The following is a 14,809-nucleotide window of genomic DNA, read 5'->3' on the forward strand; positions in this document are numbered from 1 at the left end:
TTTACATAGCAGCATTATATGTAATTGTCAAAATACGGGGTGAAAACTGAATGTCAAACAACAGAGGGATGGTTAAATCAATTGTGGCACATTGACATGATGGAGTACTCTAATGCCATTAAAGGGTGACAAGCATGAGAAAAAAAATCTAGAAAGGCCTTTATGAAATTAAGCAAAGCAGGAGAAAAAGAGAATAAGCAGGGACAAGGACTGAATACTAAATTGAAAGGCAGAAGTGAATGTCGCTGATGGGGAAAGTGAGGGAGTGACTAAAAATTGTTTTGATTTTGTATGTGCCAAAATTAAGTAAAATATACATAGTTACTAATCAATCAATTAGAATGCATTTATTAAGCACTTATCATGTTCAAGGAGATTTGTAAGCACAGGAGATAATGGAGACAAAAATAAGTCTTTGCTCTCAGGGTGTTTATAGTCTATTGGGAAGAAATACTATGTGTGCAGGTAAATAATTATACATTACATTTAAAGTAATTTCTGCAGTAAGCAAGCTTGGTGGTATTTGATGTTTCTAATGACATTTTTAATAAAGAAAATATTTATTTTTATGTAAATTCATATGTAGAACTAAATTGTATGCAAATTACTTTGAATGCAAGCAACAAACAAACAGAAGTCCATCAGCTGTATTCAGGTACATTTCTTCCAAGTCAAGAAAAAAAAATCGAAATTTAGAGTTCTAAGATCATCTTTTCATTTCTTTTCCACAGATAAGACCTTACAAGATCTAGGGGAAAACCCCAGAAAATTAGAGGAAATCTTGGCATTCATTGATCCTTTGGAGTCTCACATTCCCTCCCACCCCTCTGACTGCTTAAGGCAGAAGAAGCTGAATTTCCTGGTGATTCCTTGCACCTGTGGCCAGAGTGCATCCTTGTTGTTGGGCCTGTATTGTCTATCACTGAGAGGAGGTGATAAGCCAGGAGAGATTGATATAGGCTGTGTTTGTTATGCATGGTGGCAAGGGGTTTTGTCTGGAGAGCAGTGAGCAATGAAAAGTGAGATTAATTTATTTCAAAAAGAAAAAAAAAACACCCTAAAACACAATAAAGCCCTTTTCCTCAAATGCTTTGAGACAAACTCAGAAGTATAATTAATGACAGAAAATATCCTCACAAAACAGATCAGGAACACTATTTGTGGCATGGTATAGTGAGAACATTGATTCTGGAGTCAGGGACCTGGATTCTAATTATGTTTCTTATGTTTTGTTCTTGTGTGATACTGGCCAAATCACAGTCTCACTGGGCTCAGTTTCTTATTTACAATATAATAAGCTTGGAGCAGCTGATTCTTAGGTTCCTTCGAACTCTATGAACTTATGATCTTTTCCAAAGAGGGTAAAATCCAAGAATTGACTTTGAAAGAGAATACATCTATACTTGGATGGATGGATGATGCAACCAGACAGGTACTTCCTCTGATAGATCAGATCACAGTCTACTCTTGCCTTTTCACATTGTGAGATGACAGTTCACATTGTTTTAGGACCCTTTACTACAGGACCTACCCAATAAGCTGGAGACCTTACTCTCTTTTTTTGAATTTTGAGGGGATCTCAGCACTTGGATTGTCCTGTCTCCATTGCTGTATGACCAGCCCATTTCTGTTTCCAGCCATATTTGTCAAAGATAATATCTTTTATGATACTTCTCTTGTATATCAGTAAGGGTAAGATACCATGGCTTCCTGATCCCTCGATTCCTATTACTCTGTATTCTGTTGAGATTCTGCATCAGAAAGAGGAAATCATACATAGATTATGAATTGGTTCTACAGGAGCTGGTATGAAGAAGACTCTTCTCCAGGGAAAGTCAGAACTCTCCTTTGAGGACAGTTCTCCACTGAAGTCCCCTTCCAATGCCTCATCATGATGTGGTGGTGGCTTTGATTTTTTTTTTTCTTTGCGGGGCAATGCGGGTTAAGTGACTTGCTCAGGGTCACACAGCTAGTAACTGGATTTGAACTCAGGTACTCCTGAATCCAGGGCTGGTGCTTTATCCACTGTGCCACCTAGCTGCCCCGGTGGCTTTGATTTTTAAAGAGTACGATAGTGGGGCCCTAAGAGTGGTGGGTATCACCAGGCTGGAAACATCTTCTAAGAAAAGACTTGGTGGGCAGCTAGGTGGCCCTGGGCAAGTCACTTAACCCTCATTGCCCCGCAAGAAAAAAAAAGAACAAAAGAAAGGACTTGGTGATGGACTTTATATCTGTTTTTTAAAAATTATCCTCAACAAGTTCTGAGAAGTGCATCACTAGATCAGAGGCAGAGTGATGACTTTTTCAGTCACTCCAATTCTAAAATATAGGGGGTCATGATCTGCCTCAATGAAGGGAGTCCTCACATAGAAGAAATCTCAGATCCTTATAGGATTAAATATTAAGAGAATGCTAAGGTTATAAAGTGCAGCTAGTCAGGACAATGGATAGAACACTAGACTTGGAGTCAGGAGGATCTGAATTCAAATATGGCCTCAGATACTTACTAGCTGTGTGACCCTGGGTAAGTCACTGAACTCCTATTTGACTCAGTTCTTCATTTGTAAAATGGGGGCACACTGGAGAAGAAAATGGCGAACCACTCCAGGATCTTTGCCAAGAAAACCTCATGGCGTGATGTAGAGTTGGACACAACTGAATGACTGAACAACAACCACAAAGGCTACACCCATTAAATATGCCATCAGCAGATAGAGCTTTTTATGTCTCAAAAAAAGGCCATAAAAAAAAGGGGCAGCTAGGTGGTGCAGTGGATAGAGCACCGGCCCTGGAGTCAGGAGTACCTGAGTTCAAATCCCACCTCAGACACTTAACACTTACTAGCTGTGTGACCCTGGGCAAGTCACTTAACCACAATTGCCTCACTAAAAAAAAAAAGCCATAATGACATATTTTAAAGGTATTCTGCTCCTTCAAAGCTAGAAAATTTATTAGTAAAAATATAATCGTACCCTTAGGGAATTCATGAAAATGTTTGTAGTGGTACAATGAGCTTGTCATCTCTCCTTAGGCATAGATAGCAATCCTTTTTTTTTTTTAATTTTTGAGATGTAACTTAATCCAAGAACAATTTTATCGTATATGAGGCTAAAACTCCAAGGAAAATTAGTCTCGTGATGCAAAATATCAAAGAATTATGCCAATATTTCTTTCAAAGGAAAAAATTCAAATGCAGATCATGAGATTGAATGGTCTGCACAGATTTATGAGGCATTGCTCTATTCTTTGCACCTGGGTGCTTAATCAGTGCTTGGTTGAATCTTTGTAAATCAATTTTTTTTTTTTTTTGGTGAGGCAATTGGGGATTAAGTGACTTGCCCAGGGTCACACAGCTAGTAAGTTGGCAAGTGTCTGAGGCCGAACTTGAACTCAGGTTCTCCTGACTCCAGGGCTGGTGCTCTATCCACTGCACCACCTAGCTGCCCCTTGGTTGAATCTTAAAAGGCTAGCTTTTTTCCCCCTTTATTCCCCACCCTACACTTTTTGAACACCATTATCTTTATTTATTTTCAGAAACAAACTAAAATTTAAATATTGGTATTCAGTTTGGAGACATGGCTTCCTAAAACAATAATAATCAGTGTAATTAAGTACAGCATGTCCCCAAAGTCTTAGTGCAGTTTTAAGCAATTAAGGCTTAAATTAAATTAAAGCAATTAAAAATTAAAGCCTAAAACTCCACTAAGACTTTTGGAATCACTCTGTGAATACTAAATGTCTATTGTGTATAGAACACATGGGAGAGAAACAAAATTTAGGGGAAAAACCAGGCTCCCTGTCCTCATGGAGTTTATACTCAAGGAAGGGATGTCACAAGCATAAATAAATATGGTACACAGTATTATATAACGACTTTGGAGAGATGCAAATAAAATGTTACGTGAGGTTTGGGGGTAGAACAAAGTCATTATAAGTGGGGATGATGGCTGTAATAGAAATAGGGAAGTTTCCATGGAGACAAGACAGTTACTGTTGAGTTGGATTTGAATGGATGGGTAAGAATTCAATGGGTGGGGAGAGTGCCTTATTTGCATAGGAAAATCAGTAGCAAGGGTAAAGAAATGGGAAAATATGGAGGACGAAATATATAGGAGGACAAAATAGTGTGGTGCAATAGAAAAATAAGTAGATTTGAAGTCAGAGGCCCTGGGTTCAAATCCCTTGCTTTGATATATAATACCTGTGTGAACTTGGAACAATCACTTAATTTCTCTGGGCCTGAGTGCCTTAAAATGTATTTAAGGGGCAGCTAGGTGGCTCAGTGGATAAAGTATCGGCCCTGGATTCAGGGGGACCTGAGTTCAAATCCAACATCAGACACTTCACACTTACCAGCTGTGTGACCCTGGGCAAGTCACTTAACCCTCATTGCCCCCCTCCAAAAAACCCCCCAAACAAAACCAAATGTATTTAAAATTTATTGACCTCTCAGATCTTTTTAAGCTCCAGAGCTATGACTCTATGAATAGTAGAAAAATATGGAAAGGTAGGATGAACCAAAAAAATAAATGTCTTTGAAGTTCAGGCTAGGAGGTTTTATCTCTATTAAAGAAGACTCAAGTCAGTACAGTGGCACTGGGAAAGGGTAGGACGGTATGAGTGATGTCACTTTGTATCTATATAAAAAGTGAGAAGCCATCGGAATGTTCATCTAGTATGGTCCATACCTTGCTTTAGACCATAGGAGAAGGGCTGTCTTAGGACATGCTAGAATCTCTTCACTTAAATAACATCCAACATGGTAGCAGCTAGGTCGTGCAGTTGGTTAGGTGGTTGCACTTGGAGTCAGGAAGACCTGAATTTACATCTGGCCTCAGAAATTTACAGTGTGGCTTTGGGTGAATCAACTAACTTCTGTCTCCCTCAGTTTTCTCATCTGTAAGACAGAGATAATAATGGCACCTATCTCCAGGGGTTGTTGTGAGGATCAATTGAGATAATATTTACAAAGCACTTTACAAACATTAAAGTGTTATTTTTAATAATGAGAGTGGTATTGCTATTATTGTTATTTATTATTATTATTATTATCATCATCATCACCAAAGATGGGGTGTTGGTCAATCAACAAGTATTTATTAAGCATTTGCCGTGTGCCAAGTACAATGGAGATACAAAAGCAAAAACTCTCAACCTCCTCCCTCAAAGAACTCACATTCTAATGGTGGAAACAAAATGCAAGCAATTGTGTCTATGCAAGATATATACAGTGTTGTTGTTGTTCGTCCTTTATTTTCAAAGAGGACCAATGACATCACAGGATGATGTCTTGAGTTGCATGTTGAAGCAAAGTTGTGCAAAGTTATCAGTTTCACTCTCTCTCCCAGCGTCATCCAAGTCCAGTGGCAAAGCAAAAGCCAGGACAACTGTTAATGGCCCAAGATGCAGTGGGTGAACTTGGTGTCTTCTATGATCCATCAAGCTCTAAATGCTCCAGTGCCTGCTTCATTTGCCTTTGTGCTGTTGGAACAAATTGCTCTCATCTCCCCATTCTGCTGGGGGAAGTCTTCCCATGCTTGGGGTAGAAATCCTCACTGATGGTTTTGAGGCACATAGGCTACCTTCATTCTTGTTTATTCTGTCTGCTGAGACATTTTTTTTTCTGAGTCATTTTTACTGGAGTGTGGCTGCTGCATCTAAGAGTTTCTTGGAGTCACAGGGAAAGTTGGGTGAGATGTGGACACCAAAGGTGAGCAGCCCTGAAAAGGGCTCAGTCAGCCCTAACACCAGAGGTGCCAGCCTTCCCTGAATGCCCCACATAGCCCAAGATAAATACTGTGTAAAGGGGTGATTATTTTATTGAGGAAAGCACTAATAGTGGGAGGGAGGTGGGTGGATGAATGGGGAAAATCTCTAGTAGAAGATGGGATTTGAGCTTATTACCAAAGGAGGCCAGAGAAACCAAGAGGTGGAGGTGAGGAGAGACCATTCGAGGTATGGGGGTGGGGGTGGGAAAACTGGTAAAAAAGCATGGAGTCAGGTGACAGAGTGTCATTTATGAGTGAGTGCAAGAAATCTGGTATCATTGGGTCATAGAGAGTACATGGAGGGGAGGAACCTAGGTTATGCAGTGGATAGATTACTGGCCTTGGAGTCAGGAGGATGTGAGTTCAAATCCAGCCTCAGACACTTGACACCAGCCATATGACCATGGGCAAGTCACTTAACCCTGATTGCCTCAGACATCGAGGGCCATCTCCAGTTGTCCTATTAGTGTATGTTGCCACTGGACCCAGATGTCTCTGAGGAGAGAGTGAGGCTGGTGATTTTGCACAGCCTTGCCTCACTTAAATCCAATTCACTGTGCAAGTCATGATATGACCTTCTGATGTCATAGTACTCTTTGAGAATGAAGGACAAACAACAACATGGAAGGGAGTAAATACTGAGATTAGAAAGTTAACAAAATCTGTAAAAACAACTAGAGATGATGTTTCTAAGCTCTACTGGGATTCTTGTTGAGTCATGAGGACATACAAGTACACACATATATTACCCAGGGTGAACATATACACATGCCAGGTCATAATATCTATGTCATAATATCAACATATTATTTCCTCTATTAGAATGTGAACTCCCTAAGGGACTATTTTTTTTTGCCTTTGTATCTACAAAGCTTGGCAAAGTATCCAATACATAGCGTTTCATAAATGCTTCTTGACCTTCTGCAAGAGGAGAAAGGAAGAATGAGCATATGTAGCCCTAAATATTTCACTGGGATGTCTTCATGCCTTTTTTCCAGTATGTCCTATGGATGCTAAACATTTTAGCTGGTAAAAAAATGAGAGGCATACTGGCAAAATAACAAATGTTATGAGTATTTCTACAAATACAAAACTAAATATGCCAGAAATGGGGGCTAGCAACACAAGCACAGTAACACCTCGCCTACATGGAAGTCAGCTCTCTGGAAGTCTCACCTAGCTTAAAGGAGAGATAACATATGTAAAGTACTTAGGAAACCCTAACGTGCTAGATAAATGCCATTTATGATGATGGCAATGATGGCGAGTCTAGCCAAGAACAGGGAAGACTTCCTTTGAGTAGTCAAAGTGAATGAATGGATAAAAAAAGCACTTATAAAGCACTTGTTATGTTCCAGACACTGTTGTAAGTGATAAAGGGACAAATATTCAAGCAAAACAAAGTTCCTGACCTTAAGTAGCTTACATTTTAGTAGGAAGAGACAGGCACATATAGAGGAGTGGTGACCAGGAAGGTTTAGAAAGTTACAAGGATTTTTTTTTTGTGGGGCAATGAGAGGTTAAGTAACTTTCCTAGGGTCACATAGCTAGTAAGTTTCAAGTGTAAGAGGCTGTATTTGAACTCAAGTCCTCCCGAATCTGGGGTCGGTGCTTTTATCCACTGTGCCACCTAGCTGCCCCCTGAAAGTTGCAAGGATTTTGAGTGGAACTATGAGAATAATTTCAGTAACAATGAGAGCATCAGTTTGATTATTGCTCCAGACCTGGAAAAGAGGGGATCAGGAGAAGGATGTATGCTTGTAGGCAAAGTAGTAGTAAAAATGACCAGGAATTTTATCCTTACAACATCCTTGGGAGGGAGGTGTTATGATTGTCCTCATTTTGCAGATGTGGAAAACTGAGGCTGAGAGAAATTAAATGACCTTCTCAAGGTCATGTATGTGGAGCATCAGTGGCAGTATTTGGGCATAGGTCCTCTGACCCTAGTACTGGTTCTACTGTACCCTGTGAACTTCTTGTTGCACCGAGGTGAAAACATGCCAAGATTTTTCACTTGTTACGTTATGAATAGATTTTTGGGTATTGTGCAGTCATTTTAATAATTCATCATAATTCTAAAATTTAATTTTCAGGCAAATTCAATTTTGTCAACCAACTGAAAAACAAATGAGTTGGCACTAAAATCAATTTGATCAAGTTTAATGGAAGAAGTTGGTAAAGAAAATTTGTTCTAATCTTCCCAGACAGAAATACATAAATTAATCTATTCCATGATTAAGGCCACCCAGAAAGACTAAATATAGGTAAATATTAGAAACTTACATACTGCAGAAAATGCACAATTAGCACAAGGCCAAAACAGTGGCAGCTGACTTTCTAACTGACCTACACAAATATTTTGTACGTTATAATGAATTTTCCTATGAGAATTAGATTAACTGCAGTCTTGATACTGCCAGGGTAAAGATGTATAATTTATCACTGCTCTGGAAGATATAATTCTCTTATTACATATATGTGATGTCCAAGTGAACTTGTCCTTGAGCAAAGTCTTTATTGCATCATTTAATGTATGGGCTGGCATTCCCAAAGTTTAATCCAAAAGTTTTGCTAACTTTTTGGCCTCTACAATCAAAGTAAAACAAAAAGAATTGGTAGTAAACCACAATAAGATAGATGGTAAAACACCGATGATTCCATTTTAAAGAAATCTCACTATTCCCTTCATATATAGTGTGGGTTAAATTCCATCCACAGATATAGAACATGATAAAGAAATCTTTTATGATATGGAAAATCCATCACATAATATTTAGATTGCATTAATAGAGTGAAGATTGAACTGGAATCAGAAATCTGGACTCAAATCGCAGCTTGCTTCTTTCTAGCTGTTTGACCATGGATGGATGACTTTACTGTGGGACTCATTTTCCTCATCTGCAAAATAAGGGAGTTGGAGTAGATGACCTTTCAGGTTCCTCACAGCTCTATTATCATCTCCATTATACAGATGAGGAGAACCAGAGTTTGAATCCTGTCAAAGATACTTAGCTACTGTGTCATCTTTGGGTAAGTCACTCTTTGTTTTCAGTTTCCTCGTCTTTAAAATGGGAATAATTATAGCATATAACTCACAGAGTTATGAAGATCAATTGAAATAACACCTATAAAGTGCTTTGCAAACCTTAAAGCATAACCAAAATACTACCTAAGAATAAAAGTAATGATCAATATCAACTTCCTTTTCAGCAACTCATCCTCATTAATATGATCTCTGATCCCCTCAACCATTCTGTTCCCCATCTTGGCACTGTCCTTCCTAAAATGTGCCTCTCAGAATTGAATCATGACACTCCATATGTAGTCTGTTCAAGTTATAGAGGGATTAGGATATCCCTCTATTTGAACATTATGTTTCCTTTAAAAGAAGCTATGACTGCATTAGCTTTTTTTGGCTGCCATAGCATATTGTTATCTTGTTTGAGAGTGTAGCCAATTAAAATCCCCGTTTTTTCACATAAATCTGTTGTCTCACCATGTATCTCATATTGATTTACATGTAGGAATTTATATTTTTTCTCTATTAAATTTCATCTTACTGTTGGGCTCATCAATTTAGCCTATTGAAAATTTTTTTGGATCCTTACTCTATCATTCAAATGTTAGTTTCCCCTCCTAGCATTGAGTCATCTGCTGATTTGATGACCCATTGAAATTATTTAGAAACAACCATCAATATCTTTTGATAAAAGAAGTGACAAAGGGATCTGTGGCGGTGAAAGTTGAAGCCTAAATAATTTACCAAAGAAATGAGCAGAACAACAAGTCATTAACCCAACATATGGAGAGAATTCTGGGATTGGCACAGAGTATAATACGATATTTTAAACCATGAATCTCAGAATGGAGAGGACCTGTTGTTATTACCATTGGCCTAACTCTTCACGTATAAGGAAGAATTTAGGTAGTGCCATCTTCTTCCAGAAAATACATTTGAGGTGCAAAGCACAAGGCCAAAAAATGAAAGTCCACTGGGAAAAACCCCATGAGTGTCCTGATGTTGCTATTGCAATGGAACCCTAATAACTAACAAAACAGCTAGAATCATAACTAATAAAACAGATGTCCTGGGTGTCGGGAAGATAAATAGCCCCCTAAAGTCACTGAAGCACAGTTACTTTTACTTAATCTGGGCCATATCACTCTTTCTGCACTTGACAGTACATCTACCTTGTGGTTGCTAAACAATGTTATGTTTGCTCTGGTATTCCTCTCAACAACCATTTTTATTAAATCATCTGTCTCTCTGACACATCTAATGAAATCATGTTTGTGATCAGCTTAAGAAGTAAGGGAGCACACATTTTGACAGCCAAGATGCTCGTAGAAACTGAAACATGCATGAGCCATATAATTTTCTAAGTGTTTGTGATGTCTTCAATGCCAACATCATATTCTCTTCTTTCTTTTTTCCTTTGACTCATTTTCTGCCTAGTCAGGAATTAGAAAACCATGATAATATAATACTATCTGCATCTGTATCTGGAAGCAGCTAGATAGTACAGTGCATAGATTGCTAGACTTGGAATCAAGACCTGAATTTTCTTTTTCTTTTCTTTTTTTTTGGTGAGGCAATTGGGGTTAAGTGACTTGCCCAGGGTGAAGACCTGAGTTTTAATCTTTTCTCAGACACTCACCAGCTTTATGTCCCTAGACAAATCATCTGACCTCCGTATATCCTCTCACCTATACACTGGCAACAATAATAACACCTGCCTCACAGGATTATTGTGAAGATAAAATGAAATATTTGTAATAGTGTAGTGAAAACCTTAATGAATTATATAAAAGCTGTATTATTAGTAGTAGTTATATCTCTTTATCATCTCTACCAATCTATTCTTATTAGTTAGTGGCCATTGTTTAAAATGAACACACACATATTTTGAGGACCATCCATTTCAAGATGGTATGATGATGAACATGTTGGAGACCAACAGCATAATTTACTATGGGTATTTCTAATTTTGTAGAAGTCACACATTCCTATATCACTGGTTAAATGTCTTGGGGAGGAGAAGGCTGCAAGTCCTTTTATATACCAGAACATAAAAACAGAAGAAAGAACAAGAAGTTGACAGACATCAACTGTAAAGAATATTTTTGTAGAAGGCAAAGAAGAAACTACAGTCACTATGCCTGGCAAATTATTTAATCACTTAAATAGTGACTAAATCCTTCCCTCCAATGTAATTAGTGGTTATTTGAAGAGGAGTCCCCACATCTGCCTTTCTGGTGATAAATGAAACCAGGCACTCTTATCAGATGCCTGATGTTAATGAGAATTGTAGATTTATGAAAATACTTACATCGCTCTCATGACCTTCACGAAGGTTGTATGTGAGATCATGCTGAATATCTTCAACAAATTTGTGAGCATATTCTGGGTAAAGGTCTAACACTTCAAAGAGTCCTTTGAGGATAATGCATTGGAGATCACAGTAGGTGAGTGCCTTCACATCTGCATTCGTTTTAATAACTTGGTCTTTAATTGAGAGGTTTGCTCCAATTAAATCGCCTTTCCCTAAAACACATGAAAGGAAAAAAAAAAGCAGAGAGATAAAAACAATCTTAGAGAAAACTCAGACTTTGAACTATCAACCTTCAATTCCCGGGAATCATTCTGAACATTAACGAGTAAGGTTTTCTCTCCCTAGTACATAAAAACACAGTATAGAAGAAACAAAAAGGTCAGGGATCTAGCCATGGTCCTGACAGGGTTTATTAAGAAGTCCTGAGAGTCACTTGGTCAAAGAATATGAACAAAGAGTTTATAGAAAACGTCTTGTAAACCATCATGTAATGAATCGAAAAAAGCTTCAAATTATTATGATTTAATTAATGCAAATTAAAGCTCTGAGGTTTCATCTCACAAATATTCGAAATATTGAAAGATGATAAAAGAGAAATAGTCAATGTTGGAGAGGTTGTCGGAAGTAAGGCACATTAATAGACTGTTGCTAGAGCTTTAAATTGGTTCAATGATTCTAGAAAATAATTTGGAATGATGACAGAAACTAAATTGTCTCTATGCTTTTATTTTATTTTATTTTTTTGTGGGGCAATGAGGGTTAAGTGACTTGCCCAGGGTCATACAGTTAATAAGTGTTCAAGTGTCAAGTGTCTGAGCATGGATTTGAACTCAGGTCCTCCTGAATCCAGGACTGATGCTTTATTTTCCCTATGCTTTTACATAGAAAGGCCTCCATGGGGCAGGTACCCCAGGGAGGAAAAAGACAAAAAGAAAATATATATTCCAAAATATTCGTGGAAGTACTTTTGTGGTGACAAAAACCTGGAAATATATTGGGTATTAATTAATAAGAAAATAACTGAACAAATTGTGGCCCAAGATATATGATGCCATAAGAAAATATGCCATAAGAAATGATCAATATTACAGCTTCAGGGAATGGGGAGGGGAAGGAGTGAAGGAGGGCTAGAATTTGGAATTCAAAACTTTAAAGAAACATGCTTATTATCAAAAAAAGAAAGAAAAAACATAAAAAGAAATGAATATAAAGAATTCAGAAAAACATAAAAATATTTGTATGAAGATACAGCAAAGCAAACAACAAGAGAAAAGCAATGTACATAACCCCTCCTGAAAAGCAGTTAAACTATGGATAACTGGTCCTTGATTCTTACTTCAGCTTAAGAGTTTTATTGATCTTTTCAAGCCTAGAGAACTGAGCTGCTAATTTTCAAAATGATCTCCAAATGATGTCCTGAAATCGCTTATGCATCTTCCAACAACATATCTATCTCACTTGTCTGGAAGATCTGACCTCCTTAAAGACTAATGAGATAGTTCTAGTAAAATTCACTGAGTTCTCAGAGAAGTGTATGACCTTACTGTAAGGTGGCAGTATGGTATTATAATTGTTAATACTCACCCAGGATTCTAACTCCAATTGGTAATGAGCTTTCCTTTCAAGAATTTATATAGTACTTTATTCCTTTCAATCATTAGTTACTTTTTATTTTGTGGTTCTGAATTCTTTGGGCTAATGCATCATTCTCCTCACCCTGGCCATTTTCTATCTTACTATTGCTCATATATGTCACTAGTTGCTACATTTCAGTCTTGCGTTAAGATTTGTAATGAAATAAACACCATCATTTCCTCTGGAAAGAGTGTATCAATGGATTTCCCTCTTGTTTCACTTAATTTTTTTGTGATATCCCAGACTAATATCTCTTTACCTGGCCACCTTGTGCAATTTTTCTCTTTAAGAATGTAAGCAGGGCAGCTAGGTGGCACAGTGGATAAAGCACCGGCTCTGGATTCAGAAGTACCTGAGTTCAAATCCAGCCTCTGACACTTGACACTTACAAGCTGTGTGACCCTGGGCAAGTCACTTAACCCTCATTGCCCCACTTTAAAAAAAGGATGTAAGCTTAATTAAGACAGCATGGAATAGTTTATCTGTGAGATTCATAGTTGGGGAAGTATTTAGGGCCAAAGAAGATATAGAGAGCATTACAAAATGTAAAATAGATAATTTTGATTATATAAAGTTAAAAAGCTTTTGCACAAGCAAAACCAATGTAACCAAAATTATAAGAAAAGTAGAAAACTGGCAAAGAATTTTTGCAACAAGTATCACTGATAAAAGCCCCATTTTTTTCAAATATATAGAGAATGGAGTCAAATTTATAAAAATACAAGTCATTCCCCAATTGATAAATGGTCATAGGATGTGAACAGGCAGTTTTCAGACAAAGAAATCAAAGCTATATATAGTCATATTTAAAATTGCTCTAAATCACTATTGACCAGAGAAATGCAAATTAAAACAAGTCTGAGGCACCACCTCACACCTATGAGTGGCAAATATAACAAAAAAGGAAAATGTTGGATGTTGTAGGGACTGCTAATCCACTGTTGGTGGAGTTGTGAACTGATCCAACCATTTTTGAGAGCAATTTAGAACCATGCCCAAAGGGGTATAAAACTATTCATATCCTTTGATCCAGCAGTACCACTGCTAGGTTTATATCACAAAGACATACCCCCAAAAAGAGAAAAAAAAGACCTATTTTTACAAAATATTTATAGCATCTCTTTTTGTGATGGCTAAGAATTGGAAATCAAAGGAATGCCCATCAATTGGGGAATGAATGGTTGAACAAGCTGTGGCATATGATTGTAATGGAATATTATTGTGTTATTGTTATAAGAAATGACAAGCAGGATGATTTCAGAAAGGCCTTGAAAGACTTTTATGAACTGAAGTATAGTGAAGTGGGTAGAAACAGGAAGATATTGTGCACAGAGACAATATTGTTTGATGAGGAACTGTGAATGACACTATTCTCAGCAATACAATAATCCAAGACAATTCCAAAGGATGATTATGAAGGATACTATCCACCTCCAAAGAAAGAATTGATATTAATTGAACACAGACTGAGGCTTGCTAATTTTTACTTTATTTTTTTCATTTAAAAAATTTGTTTTCTTATAAAAATGACTAATATGGTCATGGTTTACATAATTGCACATGTATAACCTATATCTGAATGCTTACTGCCTTAGCAATTGGGGAGTGGAGGGAGGGAAGGAGGGATAGAATTTGGAACCCAAAACTTTAAATAAAAATGTTTATTATAAAAAATATAAGCTCCTTGGGGACACACACTGTTTTGCTTTTGAATTTGAGTCCCTAGCTCCTAGAACATAGTACATGTTTAATAAATGGTTATTAATTAATTAATTGCATTGATACATGTATATGCAGACTTGTATACTGATATTTAGGATTTACCATAGCTCCCTACAAAGTTATAGGCATCATGAGAATAGACACCACCAGTTTTAATCATTGTATACACACTTCCTGGAAAAGTGCTCTGAATATACTAGGTAGTTAATAAATATGGAATCTGTTTTACTAAACTTATCCAGTTTCACAATTATTTGCCAATGACCATAAATTGTTGCAGTACACAGAGACATACTAGGGCTATACTGGGAAAGAGTATTAGATATGGAGTCAAAGTTTCTAGCTCTCAGT

The 14,809-nt window shown here is 37.3% G+C and overlaps 1 protein-coding gene across 2 annotated transcripts in view; it reads right to left on the minus strand.

Annotated features, from left to right (window-relative positions):
- The window catches only part of KCNH8 (potassium voltage-gated channel subfamily H member 8), a 418,936-nt gene that overhangs the window by 62,299 nt on the left and 341,828 nt on the right, over positions 1–14,809 (minus strand). For both annotated transcript variants that reach the window (XM_043967854.1, XM_043967853.1), the window contains one exon: positions 11,099–11,313. In XM_043967854.1, the coding sequence (XP_043823789.1) occupies positions 11,099–11,313 (215 nt within the window). The remainder of the gene's footprint in view (positions 1–11,098; positions 11,314–14,809) is intronic.

Source organism: Dromiciops gliroides, chromosome 5 (assembly GCF_019393635.1).
Source record: "Dromiciops gliroides isolate mDroGli1 chromosome 5, mDroGli1.pri, whole genome shotgun sequence".
Classification (NCBI taxonomy): Eukaryota; Metazoa; Chordata; class Mammalia; order Microbiotheria; family Microbiotheriidae; genus Dromiciops; species Dromiciops gliroides.